At 35.5% G+C, this 18,461-nt stretch overlaps 1 protein-coding gene across 13 annotated transcripts in view; it reads right to left on the bottom strand.

The window, feature by feature from the left end:
* Positions 1–18,461, bottom strand: part of RALGAPA2 (Ral GTPase activating protein catalytic subunit alpha 2) — a 138,052-nt gene that overhangs the window by 82,314 nt on the left and 37,277 nt on the right. For 10 of the 13 annotated variants that reach the window (XM_083832246.1, XM_083832242.1, XM_083832238.1 and 7 more), the window contains 14 exons: positions 16,781–16,954; positions 15,729–15,866; positions 14,712–14,860; positions 14,173–14,284; positions 13,211–13,448; positions 12,472–12,636; positions 11,177–11,317; positions 9,667–9,804; positions 9,027–9,124; positions 6,872–6,962; positions 6,531–6,707; positions 2,677–2,870; positions 2,076–2,174; positions 1,658–1,813 (listed from right to left, as the gene is read on the bottom strand). In XM_083832246.1, coding sequence (XP_083688372.1) covers positions 1,658–1,813; positions 2,076–2,174; positions 2,677–2,870; positions 6,531–6,707; positions 6,872–6,962; positions 9,027–9,124; positions 9,667–9,804; positions 11,177–11,317; positions 12,472–12,636; positions 13,211–13,448; positions 14,173–14,284; positions 14,712–14,860; positions 15,729–15,866; positions 16,781–16,954 — 2,070 coding nt within the window. The remainder of the gene's footprint in view (positions 1–1,657; positions 1,814–2,075; positions 2,175–2,676; positions 2,871–6,530; positions 6,708–6,871; positions 6,963–9,026; positions 9,125–9,666; positions 9,805–11,176; positions 11,318–12,471; positions 12,637–13,210; positions 13,449–14,172; positions 14,285–14,711; positions 14,861–15,728; positions 15,867–16,780; positions 16,955–18,461) is intronic. The other 3 variants (XM_083832249.1, XM_083832243.1, XM_083832240.1) reach the window with 1 other exon arrangement.

The raw sequence follows: 18,461 nt of genomic DNA on the forward strand, positions 1-18,461 counted from the left end.
GTTGCATGAGAATTGAAGCTCCAAAACACCGTGAGTGAACATCTCACATCATCTAGTATCATAGCTAAGGAAAGCAAAACTGGAAGTACAGTAACACAAGAGAAAACTTGCGGTCAAGTGTGTCACCAAGAGGCAACAAAAGCAGAACCAAGAGAGCCAAGGAAGAAAAAAAAAGCAGCATCAGTGTGCAAAATATCTGGGAAACCCTGGAATGACCTGTACTGCCTTCACCAGCCAGTCTTCACTTCTTGATCTTAGTGTCTGCATTGCAAATTTGCACACAGACTGAAATATGAAGTGCAACAAAGCAACAGGCTTAAAATCAGTGGAGCTGTTATTAACACCAAAACACATTGAACTGTGAGAAACACAGCTCATCAAGAACCAATACCAGGTTTTTAAAATCACCAAGTTTCTATGTAAGAAACTCTTTTCCAGGATTTTTCTCCAGTATCGTAAGTAGCACACCAAGACAATTAACAGAAAAGCTTTGCCCCAAACCAGCTGTAGGAGTCATATGACCTAATCAGTTCTCTTCCTAAAAAGAGAGCATGCTGTGAGTCTGTGTAAAGAAAAAAACAAGTTATCCTAAATGTATGCCTTAACTTTTGAAGGTGAGAACACAGGAAGACGTTTTTGCATGGATCATAATATTAGTGTTTTGCTTTTAGGAAGTATAGATCAAAGAATATTCTGCTATTAATAGTTTTTCTTCTTCCATACCTACAGAAGCACTTGAGAGCAGGTGGAAAGCTTGCAGAGAATGCACGGCAGATGGTTTTCTTTCCTTTATTTTTGCAAAACAGGGACACATGAAGTTTCCAAGTGCAGGGTTATGCAGGCCAGCACAGAGAGAGGGACTGAGTTGCTGACCACAGCAAGGCACCCATGTCCAAGGTGCGAGCAGCATGTTGCATGCTGGTAAAGCTAAACGCAGCTTCACAACGTTTAAAACAATGCACCACTAACCCAGCACTAGTTAAGCAAAAGGACAGGCCTTCTTCGGGATTACAGGAGTAGCAAAGATTGGTAACAACTAGCATAACCAAATCCATGCAAGTCTGTTCCCTCTGGCTTGATAAAGGCACTAGAAGTAACTCCCTGAAGCAGCAAATACCAATACAGATTTTATAGAGAGGTCCATGTGCCCTCTGCTGGCATCTGCGGGGCAGCTCTCACCATTGTATACATCAGAGTATTTTTTTTAAGGATGAAAACACACTGTTACAGCTATAAAAACACAGGCATGTTTTTAGAATGTCTCTATTTTGCTGAGAGTATTTCTTATAGATCTTATGCATATTTAGCTGCTTCTGTGGTCCAATAGTCCTTTTACATCTTGATAGATGAAGTTTTTTCCTCATCTCCCACCAACTACGTTCTTGGTTAGGCCAAACCATGGCATATAAACCCATAAATGGCATCTATTCACAGACACAGAATGTTTTGACAGCAGTTCTTGGCTAGAGTGATAAGATAACCTGAAGAGTACGGAGAAAGTTCAGACTACGTAATCTAAAGGGAGGAACAGACTAGGCTATACATGGATAATTTCATACAATTGTATTTCTTTCTGCTTTTTCAAAAATGAAACTGAAAACATTTCCATCAGCATATGGAAAAAAATGCAATTTTTTTTTTTAAAGAAGGCTTTTACCTGGTCTTCACTTGTTAAGCCAAGGTGCATCACAAAATAAAAATGAACTAGGAAATCAGAATTTGGCAGAACATCTTGACGTCTAGTCATCATAGCACAGATCAGCCTGTACGCCTGAAGTTTGCCTTCCTTATATTCATTTGGCAGCATGGTTGCCTAAAAAGAGCAAAAGCCTTGTTTTACTACATTTTTCCTAGTAGTCAGCTAATACAAAATTGTTATTTTCAGCAGATTCTCCATAAAGCTTTTGTATTTATTAAAATAGACTTGAGTCCAAATGTCCTATGTCCTCTGGAAGATATCTGTTGTCTTAGAAAGCAGTGATTGTGACAATTATGAATAGTGCAACTGAACATACACAAATTTAATACTGATACAGAAAAAAAACACTAACGTGAAAATTTTAGAAATAACTTACCTTGAATAACCATGATGCAAATATTCTGAGAGGAGGAATTAGGACAGGAGGAGAGGGAGTCGACTGATTATCCATACTTATAGCAAGGTTGTCTCTTATCTGGTGTGTTTAAAGGATGAGAGTTAATAAGCACAATAGCTTACTTTATTAATGTTATTTATTTCATACTATTATTTTTCTATTTTATTTTATTTTACCTCAAGGCGCTATACCCTGTGCTACCCAGACGGTTCCTCCTTAAGCTAAGACCTCCAGAAAAACATGTTCTATAGTGCCATATAGCCTAACCAAATATTATCATTTTAGGTTGTACCATCTCCCTTTACACTTAACACAACATTTGCAATATTCTATTCTATACCTCTGTTTTCTTTGCTACCGTTTCATGATGCCATGTAAATTAACTAATCTAAATTCTCATGATTAAACAGGAATATTTTTTACTCAGGATAGCTACTAGAAATCAAACAAAATCTGACAAAACTTATGACAGAATCCTCCAAATATCATGCTTGTGTTCCAGATGATAATCCTAAACTAAACTTAAGCATCATTTTTACAGAAAAAAAAAATCATTATATGAAAGCTTGATATACTATACCTTTGCAAGTTTATACCACAGCTCATAGAGATACCCAAAAACTTTTGCATGAATTTTAGGTGACTCTATATTGTTCACATCTCCAAGAATTCCCAAGATCCTCCTCCATAGCACAGCAGCAGAATCAGGATGCCAACCGATGAGGCTTCCACCGGCAATTATACTGCAGTCATCAGCAAGATATTCACTGCTGTCTGTAAATTTTAAAATGCTCAACTTCACTGAATTAGAAATGCAGTGTACAATATAAATTGAGTCAAAAAAAGTGGGAATATCAATACAGAATAGGAATAGTAATTCTGAACATTTCTGATGGGATCTCACCGAATATAAACACTAAGCAAATACAATGACTTGGAAATTACAAGCAAACATCAGAAAAACATAAAGCATTAGGCTGGATAATAATTTAAAAACATCAATCACTTTTGCAAGAGTATCATAGTAGTTCTACAACTGGTACGAAAATTATGTCTATACCTAAAATCCCTACATAATAGTTTCCTTGTTTTCCCCCTTTTTTTTTTTAATAAATCAAACCATTCTCTTCTAGAAATCATGAAAGCCTAAAATTCCACAGTGTTTGTATCTTGGGGTTTTACATAGATAACAAGAATATTATTCGAGAATGAAGCTTAATATTATATAAAGCAATTCAGTGACGCATATCTAAAAGCCAATTATATAAAACATATGCGAAATCAACAAGTGAGATTAATTTTTCCTATGTGATGACCTTGGGTTGTGAAGAGAGTTTCTCTTTCACAACAAAGTAGTCTCTAAGCAAAACTCTTATGGGTTAGGGAATTGCATTTCCCTACGACACAAGGAAAAGACACATCAACTTTTAGCCAGAAAAGATAAAGAGCAAAGATTTATATCTTAATATAAACAGGAACTTTAGAATAGAGATACCTGAAAGCTTTGGTCTCAAGAAACAGAACATACATAATTGTCGTAAATAATTTGTCACTGAGTCGCATCATTTTATTTCTAAAGAGTATGCCTAAAAACGTTTTATGACAGAAGTACCAAAAACTTAAAATGTTCACTGTGAAGTCTGGAAAGTTTACTACCATGCAAAAAGATCAGAGTAGTGGATTTATTTATAAAAGGACACTTTGGCCTTCCTGGGTAAGCATACTCACAAATTAGAGGGGAAAAAAACAACACAGAAAAATAGCGAAGGCATATTGCCACTCCTGCAGGCCGTAGGCACAAGTAGACTTTCTTGATGATGATGTACCTACACGAGATGCTGCCTCCACGCATCGCACATTGCAGAAGAACATAATGATCACCTTCTTAGACTAAACGCAGAAGCTGTTAAGACCTATTACTCCTTATAATTTTTTTTCATCTCAGAAGTGGTCTCTCCCACTAAGTCATCTCCCTCTTCTACATTACTCAAGGGAGCACATGGTTCAAAGCAAAAACTGGCAAGAAAACACAAGTTAAAGGGCCTTCCGTATAGAGACAACCCAACTATAGATCAGTTTTGTATCAGACAGACTGCCCTCACTCAAGGCTTTTTTAGCAGGAAGGCAAATGCAGTTAAATGTACTCTGTACATGTCTGAAACTCATGTACTCTGAAGATTTATTCAATCAATAACTGGCTTTTACAGGTAGCATTTCCATTGCTAAGTGTCTTTTCTCTTTTAAGATCACACAGTATAAAATTATCTGGAAATACAACTGAACAAAGGGACTAAAACCAATGCACTACAAGTGATGAAGTGTATGCTCAGGCACACAGAAGCAGTTCCTGAGAAAGGTTCCTGAGAAAGCAGCATACAAACCAAGAAGGAAGACAGGGATTTGTGCAGATGGGCAGGATAATGGAATTAATAATGCCTAAACAGTAGATGAAGAAATCCATACTGGAGTGCAAATTTTAATGACAAAAGCTGATACACTGTCTTCTATTAGACCAAGGAAAGCTATGTAGCAGCCTGTCTACGGGCAGAATCAGTCCAGAATGGTACCCTCCAGTGCTCAGCATCCAGTGTTTTGAGAAAAGGTACAGGAAACCTCTACGTCGGGAGACAGAGATAACTTGCACCCTTCCAGGTTCCAAAAATAAAAGCCATTTTAGAAGTCATATTTATCCTTGCTTTATTTCTTTTAAAGCTTTGGGGATTTTTTTCCTTTTTTGCTTTTTTGTTTTGTTTGTTGCAGCATTATGAATTCCCAAAGTGTTAAAATGGACGTTATTTTTTAAGTGTGTTAGAATGCTCTTCAACAGAGAAGATCATCTCTCATCAGAGAATTTCATGCATCCGTGCTGTTCAGGTGATAGCATTACACTATTTTTTGCCTTACACTGTGGAGTTTTCGACAGCAAAACAAAGTTTTTTATTTTAGAAAGCCTCCAAATCTGAAGACCAAATATGTATTTTGTTGGAAAAGAAAATTAAACACCCAAATGAATCCAAGTAACCATATGACATATCAAAATCCTGAAGGCTCAGCTTGTGACATAATTTTACTACAACAGTAGACATTGTTCACAAATGAAAGATGAGCAAGGGGCTCCGATCCTTCCTGCACTCTCCATGTAACAACCATGCAGCAAACAGTAGCAGCTCTGACTCAGATAAGCTGTTGAAAGGAACAATGTGAAGCTGTTCTCTGACTGTGTGGATGTACAGTGAGAAAGAAGAGGGCTGTGTTCACCATACGGATAACTTACAACTTTCTAATATGCCAGTCAGAAATAAGCTGAACACTGCGTTGTATGCAGCCACCCAGTGTGAGCGGACACACAGACAATCAACTTGGACAAGAACCAGAAAAGCAGTAAGAGCATGCCAGATCTATTGGGTAATTAAACATTTGTTATCACACTACTCTTTTAGTCCACATTACCTTTCAGATTATTTTATATAGCTCATTCTGTTTGTAAACACAAAAGAGCAATTTCTTGTATTACAGACAAAGCAATGAATTTATCATACATAACAATCCTTGCCAGGTACTGTATTACTACCTTTTATACAATGGTAATCTGAACTATGGAATAGGTGCACTGGTTCATTAAACTAGCAGTATTTTAAAGAAAAAGTGATCATGAAAAAAATACCCTTGAAACTATACAGCTCATGAGTAAAAACAGCTGATAAGATAGTTTCACATGTTACAGTATTAAGTTATTAAAGTAAAAACCCTGACTCACATGTTGCATATTAGATGGGAAGGTACCTGGCTGAGAATCAAAATATTTCAGTAGATATAAGTATTGGATATGTCATAGATACTATAATTAAAATTAAAAGGCAAAAGAGCTTTACTTCTATATTAACTTTTCTGAGAATGCTACTTATCACATTCTACTGGAATATAGGCAATGCACACTCTGAAGTATAAATAAGGAGAGTAACAGGATTAAGATGAGAAAAGTTGTTATGAATTAATCAGTTATTTCCTATCAGTCAATATATACAGTAAGGAACTCCCTGCACTTTCTTAGGCAGTTCTGCTATGAAATAAAATCTATTAACTTAATAGAAATTTAATTAATTCATTTTACTTGAACACTAGTGCAGGCTAAGAGAGCACAAATGATCAACTATCACATCTCTGCTGATTAGCAGTAATTTGACATAGCAAGCAATGCAATCATTTTGAATTGTGTTTTCATTTTCTGGATTAGAATGTATTGGCACCTATGTCACGTTCATTCTGATTATACAAATTCCTTAAACTCTGGCCATTTAAATCTCTTTTTTGACATAACAAAAGCTTGGTGACATGCCTAAAGGAACATACTTTTTAATATGCAAACTGAACTGTATGAACTACCTTTTGAGATAAAAAGGTAAAATAGTAAATATATTTTCTGGACTAGAGTACCTGTTAAATTTGCATTATCTGCAGGACTAAGCTGAAGCCAGTGAGGTGCATCAGTATCCACACAAACATCTGTTGATGCATTAACTTCATGGTCTTCTTCAGAAGCTTGCCAGGGGATGAGTGCAATCTCTACTTCATTATTATACCCAATGGATGTGTCACTGCTAACACTTTCACCTAAAGCAATCAGAGGATTAAGAAAGATCTCAGATTCTATTTTTAAAAATTGCATTACCAAAACCTGGTGAGGAAAGTGCCTAATATATCTGTAACAAGACAAAATTATCACACTGATTTAAATTGCTAAGCTTAAGAAAAATACTGCATTTCTTGGAACTCACTTTTTTCTCTCTCCCTATGGTTTCCGTGTGTTTGTTGCAAGTCTGCTTTCAAATCTAATTCAGCTGTACTACTGCTCCTTTGTACTAGTACCTTCAGAGAAAAAAAATAGTATTAATCTGAGTTTCTTAATTACATTTTTGAGAACTACATATTCTTGCAAATTCAATACACAACGACACATATACAGAAAGTTACTAAAAGTTAATCATAACTGAGTCAAGATATTTTAATCTATACCTGGACTACCAAATATCTTTAGATGTCTTAAGGACACCATCATGTTTTCAGTTTCTATTTCTCCTCCTTTTCTTAAACTCAGTCTACCTACTAAGAGGCACGACTTTCTACTGATGTTTTTCCACAAAGCTGAAACCATTCAAAACTTTCAAAAGTATCAAAAAACCTTTCAGGAAGAAATTGGTAGTCATCTCTTATGTTGATGCATTACTTTGTTGCAAAACAACCCATTCGAAAGCACCTAATCTTTTGTTTACCTTATTTTTTTATTTTCCTTTTAAATGGATTTATAGCCTACTTGCTGAAAAACCTTCAGGTAATTTTCTGCTTCTAGATGATACTCCTCTGTCCCTAAGCATAATTGCTTTGCTTTACATCTGGTAGATCACCTTCAAATTCACATTTCTTGCATTCCCGTGTCATCTATAATAGCAAAACTTAGTTTCTGCCAGAAAATAGAATACCACGTTGTTTGTTACTATATAAGTATGCAACAAAACACCCATGTTCTGCACCTCACCCCTAGGAGCATACTAGATCTAACTGCTAAAGGAATCTCTGCTCTGAAACTCCTCAATTCACTAAAAATTCTGAAATTCCCTTTTAATTTTGTATTTGTAATTAGTAGTATTATTTTTAAATAAATTTATTTCTTCTGATTTGCTGTCCAGACCATTAATCCATTCTCTTTCTCCATATATCTGAGAAAGTAAATTATTGCCACCAAAGACATAACTAACTCACAGAAATGATTATTATTGTATTAATGAAGGCTGTAGGTTTGGTTTGTTTTGCTTTGAGCTGGGCATCATTCAATCATTCCCAAGAAAGAAATGCTTCCTCGTGCTGCCTGATAGACTGCAGAATCATTTCTCCTCCCTGGCAAATCTAGCTTTTGGTGATTAGTGATGACAATATGCAAATGTGTTGTGGTATTAAGTCAAATTGGTCCACACAGAACATTAGAAACCTATGTTGTATATACATGGTCAAACCTCAGCTTCCACTTGCAAAAGATGGTGAAACTGCAATGTGTTTGACAGCCCCAGCAGCATGTGCTTGTAAATATTTTATAATACATGCCACAAGAATAGAATGGGGAGACAGATTAATTTTTAATTCTCCACAATTACTGAACCTATTCCTCTCCCTCTCCCCTCACCTCCAGCACATGCAGTCCACTAGATTTTCCTTCCCATTTTAAGGTACTTTGTTATTCCTGACGTGATTAATGAAAGCACTTCCAGAAAAAGCCTTGTCTCACCAGAGCAAAGTACTAACAGTACTTTAAGTCCAGATATATGGGAGAGACACGGACCAGAGATGAGATTTATCTTGAAGTCCTCCACGTTGCATTGCATTATACTTCCATAAAGATGAAGTCATTTATTATTTCTACTGCTTGTTCCAAAGTTGCATTAAAAATTTACAAAGCTTGCCTGTCCTAATGTTAACTTTTACAAATAATCTGCAATAAATAGCTAGTGCTACAAATTGTGCTGAAGGAAATTATTTTTCTCAACACTTCAAACCATCAAACATTTATTCCACTGCAGTGTAGCTCTATAAAAGCCATGAATTATTTACCAAAAAAAGTGGTAAACTTGTTTATAATTAATAAAGGAAAGCAAAGAAGTCTTTATAAGAATAGCATATAGCCAATTACATAGAATTGTGTTGGCAACTTACAGTATCAGAAGTCACAGAACAAGCATACCAAATAGCATAATGAACAGCTACAGTTTAATCCCAGATCCTATATTGGAAATGTGACTAATGAATTTTCATACTTTCCCGTTGCTAGTTTCAAAATACTAAGAAAAATCTGATTAGAAATAAAACATTTTGTTTATCAATAAAACATTTGTTTTATTTAAAACATGGTATCGTCAATAATCACTCTCTATTTTGCCTTACATGCTCAGCTTCATGTTCTTTCTTCATATATTCCTTATTTTCCTGAACTGATTTGGAGTCTGAAGAAGATAAATTATGAGAACTTCCAGCCTTCTTACCTAGAAATTTTAGAAGGTAAAAAAGAAGTATAGAAATTTGTGGGATGAAAGTGCATAGCAAATTGCAGGAAAAATTCAGTTACATTTACTTACATACTTTTTATATTTGCAGGTGAGTGAAGTAATATAGCATATACTACATAATTTCCATGGCTTAATCGATAAGATGGAACATGTGACGTTTTAAAAATCCTTCATAAGTATAACCCACTTACACAATCAGAACAGAAGTAGAACTGTTAACTCAAATACACAAAATGTAAATGTGAATCAGATAAACAAACATAAAGAGTTACACTGACAATGCATGCTTTTAATAAAGCCCTGCTTTATTAAAGGTTGTGCTCTGCATTTGTAGTCCACAGCTTCTTAAAAACAGTTTTTTCAATAAGATACCAACAATAGATTTACTAAGAAAATGGGATTAAAAACATTTTAGAACCATGGCTGGAAAACAAAGAAGATAACAGCAGCATCTGTGAAGCTCAACAAGTCTCGGCACTTTTTCAAAGTGTAGCATTGCTGCATTTCATCAATATTACCTTGAAAAAAATCGGATGGAAACTGATCTGCAATATCTGAAGTGCTGCTACTTCGAGTAAGTTGCTGCTCTTGGTCTACAAATAGGCCTGTAGCTTCTGTTCCTGCTGAAGTTTCCGACTGCTGGGATTCTTCAACTTCTGTTGATTTAGATAAAAAACAAAATATTTGCATGACCTCAGAATTGTATACAAACACTAACTCCTTAGCTACAAAACCTATGTGAAAAAGTGACCCACTCAAATATTTCAAACTCCAAGTTACAAAAGCTAGAATGTGACCACTAGTTAAAGAAGTTAAATTATTCTTAGAAAAAATGTAAAGTTCAGAGAGAGATGTATGAGCAGTTTCAATGGCAAAAGATCTAGAAAAAAGGGAAAAATTACTTCAGGGATTCAGTGTGCACAATGAAGGGTTGGAGGATGTCATGAGAATAAAGCTATCTTTTCCATTGCTAGAGACCTCAACTAGACTCTGTTTGTTCTGGAAAAAGAAAGAAGAGAGGCAGCAAAACTAGTATAGAGTACAGAGAAGGTTACTGTGCTTACTGACTTTTCCTCCATAAAGATGGAATGGGGACATCAAAAAAGGAAAGAATTCAAATAGAGTACAAAAAAAAAAAAAAAGAAAGAAAAAAAAAGCACAGATTCTGGATTAATTTGTGAAGACAAACTGAAGCATGCAGCTTTTTTATTGTAAGTGAAAATCCAAAATAAAAAGAGAGGAAAGAGAGGCATGAAAATTCAAGTGAGAAAGTAAATTGATACACTGGGGAAGGAGCAACAGGAAAATTTTAAGATGTGCTAGCAACACACTTACAGAAATATACTTCTCTTGGCATTAAGTGAAAAAAAGACAGTAACACTTGGGAACAAGTGTGCTCCCATTCAGTAATGATGGTTTTAGTTATAGCACCAGTTATTGCCACCCAACCTAACTGCTAACTCTTCTCCTAGAAATCAAAGAGCTGGCCCACACATCTCTTCAAAGCTGACCCAACAGAACTGTCAGACTGTCCAAGATTTATAACTGAGTGTGACACACATTGAATGAGAATTTTTTTGAAATCAAGTAGCTCAACCTGACAAATTTCTTCACTTGCATATTTTGCTTGCACTATCTCATACATTCAAGCATGTAACTAGTTTCTACTCAGTTCCTTGAAAATACCTTGCTGTCCTCATTTTCCCTTAAAAGGTTACTTATTTTGATAATGAACACAGTTCCAGTGACAGAATAACAAAAAACATTTATCTAACCACTCTTTTTCACCCTTCATAACTTTGAAAAAGGACAAGATATGCTTCCATTGAACTTGCTCATCTCCAACTGGCTACCAGTATTACTTAACACTGTGTTTTGAACAGATCCAGACAAGAGAAACAGAACCAGGGAAAAACATCTCATTCCACAATCCTAAAGAACAATTAACTGGACAGAAAGAAAGCAGACAGACAGCAGCTTAAAAATACAAAGAACATTTATATAAAAGATGACTTTAAAGTACAGTACCTGACAGTCTGTGAGAGCAAGAAGTATAAGAGATACCAGGTAAGAGAGAGCTCACAGTGTGAAGCAGAAGAGGTACACTTTTAGTAGCTGGCAAAGCCTCATAAAGATGAACACAGTTGCTGATAGACTGGCTTCGCTTAGCTTCCAGGAAAAAATAAAGCAAGAATTATGTCAGAAAAAATAGCAAAATATTTGGGTTTTGGAATGTCATGATACAACAAAACACATAGCTTTTGAAAAAATTTTAAAATGTTAAGCTCTGAAACATTTCCTAAACGCTATAAGTTAATAATGTGCAATGCATCTCACACACTGTAACTATAATAATCAGTGATTTCTGAATCACGATTCCACAATGTGGAATCTTTCATTTTGTCAGCTTGTGATTACCATTCATGGGCTAATTTGACTTACCCTTTTTCCTTCTCAGTGAAGTACCTGTAGCAGTATATACAGCTCAAAACTAAAGAACAGAAAACTTCTTCAGCTTACCCTCTGTTAGCAATGCTCCACCCTGACCCCCTCCCCCCCAAACTAACTATCTCTTCCTCTCTGCTGAAAATAATCCATTTTCATCCAAGAAGTGGGTTAGTGTGCCTCTCAGAAGTTAATCTGAAGATACAGCTACCTCTGCTTTTGCTTTTAAAATTAGGGATCCTAGCTCCAGCCTGGATAAAGCCCTGAGTACTCTGGTCCGAGCAGACAGCTGACCCTGTTTTGAGCAGGAGCTTAGACCTGATGACCTGACGTTCCTTACATGCTGAATTATCCTGCAGACTCTGTTTTGGGGGTACTGAGTCTTGCTTTCTACATTTATGAAGAGGATGATGAAACGGATACAAATTATGTGAAGGGTTTGGACTCTTAAGACATGATGGGAAGGTAGAAGCACCCAAAATGTTGTTGGACCTGTGAAATTTTTCAAAATGAGAAAAACATCTCTAAAATAGCAAAATGTTACATTTTACATCCAGTATTCTGTTGGCAATTTCTCTCATAATTTGTAATACAGATGAGCAGCTCTCTCTCCAATGGGATCTGAAAGTGGACCTTTTATAACTTGTGTATTAAATACTCTGTATCAGGCTACAATAAAACACCTTCCAAGGTAGCTAACGCTTTAGAGGCTTTTTTCCAAAATAGTGGTAGTGTTCCAGACATCGGTATGGAACATCTGTGTTTAGGCATTTAGTTAAGTTGCACTATTTTTGCAAGCTGTCACAACTCAAAGGTAGATTTAAAACTCAAGTGTTATTGAATGTTTGGGAACATAAACATTTAGTTATGGTCTATACCTGTTGCTCTCTGACGAACAATATTTCTCGCTTTCTCAACTCCTGGGGCTCCAGAGGTGGTAGCACTTCTGAATCTCATTGGCTCCACAACTTCTGGATGACTTTTCCAGCTTAATGAAAAAGATCTTCCCACTAGAGCTGTCTTTTGAGGCTCTAAAATGCCACCTTAGAGATAAAGAAAACAAATTTTTCTAGCATCGTATGCTTTGGCATGTATTCTTCTACAGTATGAATGGACTTACAAGCACTCCAACGTGAAAAAAATATTCACCTTCAAATCGGCATAGTGGAAGGAGTAATTCTTTTTTAATGATAGTAAAAATTCAGCTATGTGCATCGATTGCAAGGTGGCATATAAATGCAGCCAAAATACTGTAATTAAAAAATATTAATTAAAAATACTGTAATTAAAAAAGTTTAATGGAATTACATGGAAAGGAATTTTGACATTGATGACTATGCCAGACTACAGCACAAGAAACCACGTTTCATTCCTGCTCTGCAGAAAAGACTGATTTTGAGCGCATACTAAATCTGCTAAATAGCTACTATCTATCGACCCCAATTACCTTTCCTACCACAATGAATGATGAGAACATATAAATCCAAAGCACTTCATACTTGATTAATCAGGTTCTTACACTAGGATTAAGAGGTATTTAATGTTAGATTAAATTAAATTTTAAACTTAAATATCTAACTTGTTTGATACAAAAATCACTGAAGCATGGAGACTAACCCTTTCCTCTCTGCTTTTTTTCTTTTTGTTCACTGAGCTTATCCAAGGGTAAGTTTGTCATTTCTACCCCATACACAGTTCTTGCCAGCACTGCTGTTAGAGAGTCCATGATATTGGCCCACTCGTTTATGAGCTCCTCCCAGTCGGTCAGGGCAGACAGAACACTGAGCAGTTCATCCCACAGCTCCCGAGAAATGTAAACGCTCAGGTTTGCTCTGATCCAAGCCACAATGAGGGTCTGAGAGGAAAGAAACAAGTGATAGGTCATGCATTTTTACTGAAGTTAATTGAACACGCCAATTCACACGCTGATAAATTCAACACCAATCTGCATATTAGCACTGATTATCAGTGACACACAGATACTATGCACAGATATTTTTCACCAAAAAATACTCCCAGAAATTGGCAGGTACATATATGTGCAAGTTACTAAGGAAATTTTAAAATTCCAAAACATATGCTTCAGGTGATCTTATGTTTCCAGGTAAGCTGAAACAACACTTTGTTTATATAATAATGATAGAAAAAAGAACTGCCTGCTACACCTTCCAAAAAATTAGTGATTGAACTATGCCTGTGAGATTCAGGCTTCAACACTGTAGCTGACCGCATAATGTACCAATGATGTCTAGATATTTTCATCTCATTAAGTGTGACCCAGTTTTGACATGCCAGATGAACTTCCTCCTAGAAAAAGTTACATATAGCTCCCATTTTAGAGGAACTCATTGAAAATATCCCACACTGAGACAAGTGTTTGCTACCACGGTTTGTAACAGAGCCCTGAAGAACTGATCAAATCAACTGCTTCTGGCACCTGGAATTAATTGTATTACTGCAAAGGAGACTTATTTCACGTTTTAAAAATAGGTTGTATAGTACTGCGTAATACTACTTAAGCAAAACTATGGGCAATCAGCATTGAAAACAGGTGTCACACGTACACAAAAAATACTCACTCGAAAAAGTAACCCTGACATGCTCTGAGCAAACGTATCCTTTATATGGTTTTCTTTTGGCTTCTGCATCACGGCTTCTGTTATTCTGAGGAGTATCTGCAACATCTGTTCCCTGGTTCCAAAATAAAATTGTACTTTTTGTTCACATGTGTTATTATACATGCTTGTTAATTTTCATCTACCAGAAAAAACTTTTAATTCTCAATAAGTCTTACACGTTGAGAATGTGATCTTACACTCTCACTAAGATTTCACAGAACTTTCACAAAATAACATTAGTTGGTTGTGGACTGTAAAATTTAATTTTTGAGAAGGTGAAGTCAGGAATGGAAGCGATGACCAGAATCTTTAAATCAAACAGCATGATGAAGACATGGCAGAACCTACAATCTCCCAAATCAATTCATATGCAAGTCATAATTGTGATGTGTAACAAGATCTACACCTGAGTAAGTCCACTCTCCCTCCCTCCTGACAATTTTCCCATAAATTTTAAATATTGATATATTTCTCTTAAATGGAGAATATATTAAACTTACCATGTCTTTTTATTCATTGATATTTCCATTATCATGCGCCTAAAAATGCTCAGAACTGCCTTGCAAGCATCAACTTGCTCCTTCAGAAGCACAGGGACTTCAATGCATGGTTCCAATAAGAAAACATTTGCAGAGTTTGTCAAGAACACCTTCAAGACAGGCATTTACAGTCAGTTTAAATAGTGTCAAAAAAAAAAAAAAGGTCAAAGACTTACAACCAAATACTCGTCATCCTCTAGCCAAGCCTTTCACTTTTCTTAGAGCAAACTTCATGTTTTACACAATGCTTTATTTTTCTAAATAATTCTGGTAAAAAGTCAGGTGCCATTACATGCCCAACAAAGGCATGTGTTACATAGTCTATGTCTTGTAGGTATCCGTTCTATTCCCTCAGGCAAGAGTACCACTCCTCCAGCTACTCATTTCCCAGCGTTATATGCTTAAGCAGTCACCAATATTTTCAATAAGTGAGGTACAGTGAAGCAAATGTACAGTTCTAATTCCTAGCACCAACAGTAGAAAAAAAAAATGCAGCTTTACCTTAAAATAGGTATCTGGCACTAGGACATGGGTGCACGGTTTAATACGCTTTTTTAAAAAGATGTAAGTGAAGTCCAAATTGTATCTTATGAAAACCATCAACTCTTCATAGTTTCTTTCCTTAATTTCAGAGTACAGAAAGACCTGTACACAAGCTCTTCAACCAAAATGTGGAATTATAATTTATATAAGCAAGCAGAATATTATTTTCAATAATACAGAAAAAGATAATTGAACTACACATTGTAGCTATATCTCCCTTTTTCCATTCCCAATATAGGGTGTCTATAATTGACAAGAAAGAGAGTGTAATGTGCTGAGCTCAGCACATCTGTATGCAGAACACTGTGTGGGTGCTAACCTAGAACCCTCGCAAATTGCTCTAATCATAAAATTTTATATGACCATATGACTATATAATAATATGTAGTAAAAGTTCCATGACTCTTAGAGCCTTCTAATCTCTATACAGCACACCTGTAACGCAGCTTGAACACCAGCTTTAACATTTTTGTCCTCGTCTTCTAATACACATCCTCTGTTAACAGCACTGGTAAAGGAGTACGTTCTTCCCCAGCTGGATGAGCGCTTATGTCCTGAGTGGTCAGAGGAAAGCTTTCAAAAACATCATTCAGTTAGTGACCAAGGAGAAAGGAACATGTCCACGTTTGGTCAGTATCATTTTATATGTCAAAAGCAGGAAGAGGTAACTGTCCCGTTGCCCTATGTCCATTTCAACAAGGAATTAATGTCTAATATTTACAGATTCTAAGCAAACAGTATATGGAATTTAAAGGTTCATAAGACTTCTAAGAGCTATGTTGTTTCAAAATATTCTATATTCAAAATATCTTATGTTACATTTTGTTGTCACTGACTGTAGTAGTATTTGAATTTAAGCCTGGAAAAAATATAAATTCTCTTTGAAAATAATCTGTCAAAACATCGTAATTTTTACTACTATTTTAAGAACTCAACCATCTTTCCTTGTACAAAAAAAAAATCCCGTTAAGTAGTTTTGCATGGCAGTGTCAAAGTCAACATTTACTGATGACTCATTATAGGACATGAAAAAAATGATGCCACAGAATTTTTATCTATAATTTAATTTCCTAGATTTAAGGATCCAAAGTTTTGATAGAATATATATAAATTAGTAGATATTTTCAAACTCTTAAGTAATTACCACCGAAATTAAATAGACCTACATGAACTAGGCCAACAGACAGTGTAAATTTTAACACTGCAGCATATATTATTATTTCTCCATTACGTTCTCACTACAGTATTTGTATAGACAGGGAATAATGAAGAAATTTTATTTTTCAAAGAGCTGCAATCTTTCTTTGCACTCAGTAAGGCCTACTGAACACTCAGTAATATTTTAGATTTGTGGACCTTAGATAAAGCACTTTTTAATCCTGATTTTCCATACATCTTAAATTTTTACTTAAATTTTACAGAGAAAATTTAAAAGATAAATAATACTTTGCAGGAAAACAAAATAATGTAAATAACTGATACCATACATGTTTACCATCCGTTTGCACTGATGAATCTTCTAAGCTAACAACAGCATCCTCACTGTTTTCCTTTTTGTCTGGCTCCTCCATGAACACAGGCTTCTCTTGCAATATCCACTTTCTATAGACCTTAACCACTTTTCGCGTTGCAGATATATCAGAAGAAGGCAACAAAAAAGCCTAAATTTAAAGTTAAATACTTTTACTATATATATTTGGGGCACAGAAATTCATGCATATATAAACACACACATGCAGCATCATCACCCATAAATAACACAACTCAGAAAAAGAAAGGAAATGTGTTTTTTACATTTATGTCTGTACTAGTAGCTATGGTTAATCAACAACATATGCATATACCTACAGCAGTGTGGGATTTCACAATTCTGTAACCATTAACTTCAAATGACTTCCATGTTGTATTTGTTCAAACAATAAAAAAGAGGTGGTTTTGTTCACTGCAAGTTCTCTAACTTTGGGTGGATTCGTCGCACAAGTTGTTACTAAGCCAGAGAGGCCTGGCAGGCTAAACTTGGATACCACGCTGCACTTTCTGGAGAAGCTGACTTCAAATTCCATCACCAGTATATCATGTGAAATGCCATTTCAGCAAGTGTAGGTAAAGACAAGACAGTAAATTATGATGAGGACAGAAGCGGCAGGCATTTGATCGTTTCTGATAAAAGTCAAAAATCAAAATAATGAATTTACTTTCAACTTGCTACCCAATGTCAGTATTTGGAACCATTCTGTAAAGATGTCCACTTCAAAAGCTTTCAAAGACCAGGCCACCTGCTTTCCCGTATTTCTGTCAGTCTTAGGCATGTAAAAAACCACATGTCTATAGTAATGTGTGTTAGCCTCTTCCAATTTTTTAAGTCCTAAGAAATTACACACTCACTAGACTGTGAGAGATGTCTAGATATTTTTATTGGCTGAGTATTATCCCTTGTTTTGGTATAAACTTCATTTGATCACAGAAAAATTCATAGACTTTTAAAAAACAAATCTCACTACATACTAGCATCAGCCATTGGAAAACCTTTGGACTACAGTGAACTGGCACAGAAATGAATATATAAAAATTTAATCTGGTAGAAAACAAATTGTATTTGGTCAAGACAAAATGCTTCTATTTTGGCATCACTATGTACTATATTATAAAGACACTGAAAAAGACTGAAATACGTTTTTCAAATTAAAAAAAAATCTCTTCCAACTGTGAAGAGATTACCTGCTCTCCATAGTTAACAGGGACAAAAACTATAGCATTGCATTTCAGAATACACACTGATAGCATGTCTTCCCATACCCATTTTAGCTGCAAAACATTACAAGGGGATCTTGCTCAGGTTGGTGGAAATCTTTGCATCATATAGTACATTTCCCTTTCTTTAGTCAGCACGAAGTGCAACATCCAACAGCTTAATAGGTAATAGTCTACAGAAGTAATAGTCTACAGAAATTAAAGGGTTATCAAAAGCAAGCTTATATATGTCATGCAACAATTATAAGTGAAATTTCTGAAAATGTCTTCATAGACACTGTCAAGTTATTAAAGATGCAGAAACTGAAAAAGCCAAAAGGCAATTGCTAGACTATTAGAAAAACAACAGCTCATCAGTGGGATGAATGGCCACTACAAAAAATGCTTTCTGTAAGGCTGAGAAGTAAGGTAGAAAGA

This window comes from Anser anser (assembly GCF_964211835.1).
Source record: "Anser anser genome assembly, chromosome: 3".
Classification (NCBI taxonomy): Eukaryota; Metazoa; Chordata; class Aves; order Anseriformes; family Anatidae; genus Anser; species Anser anser.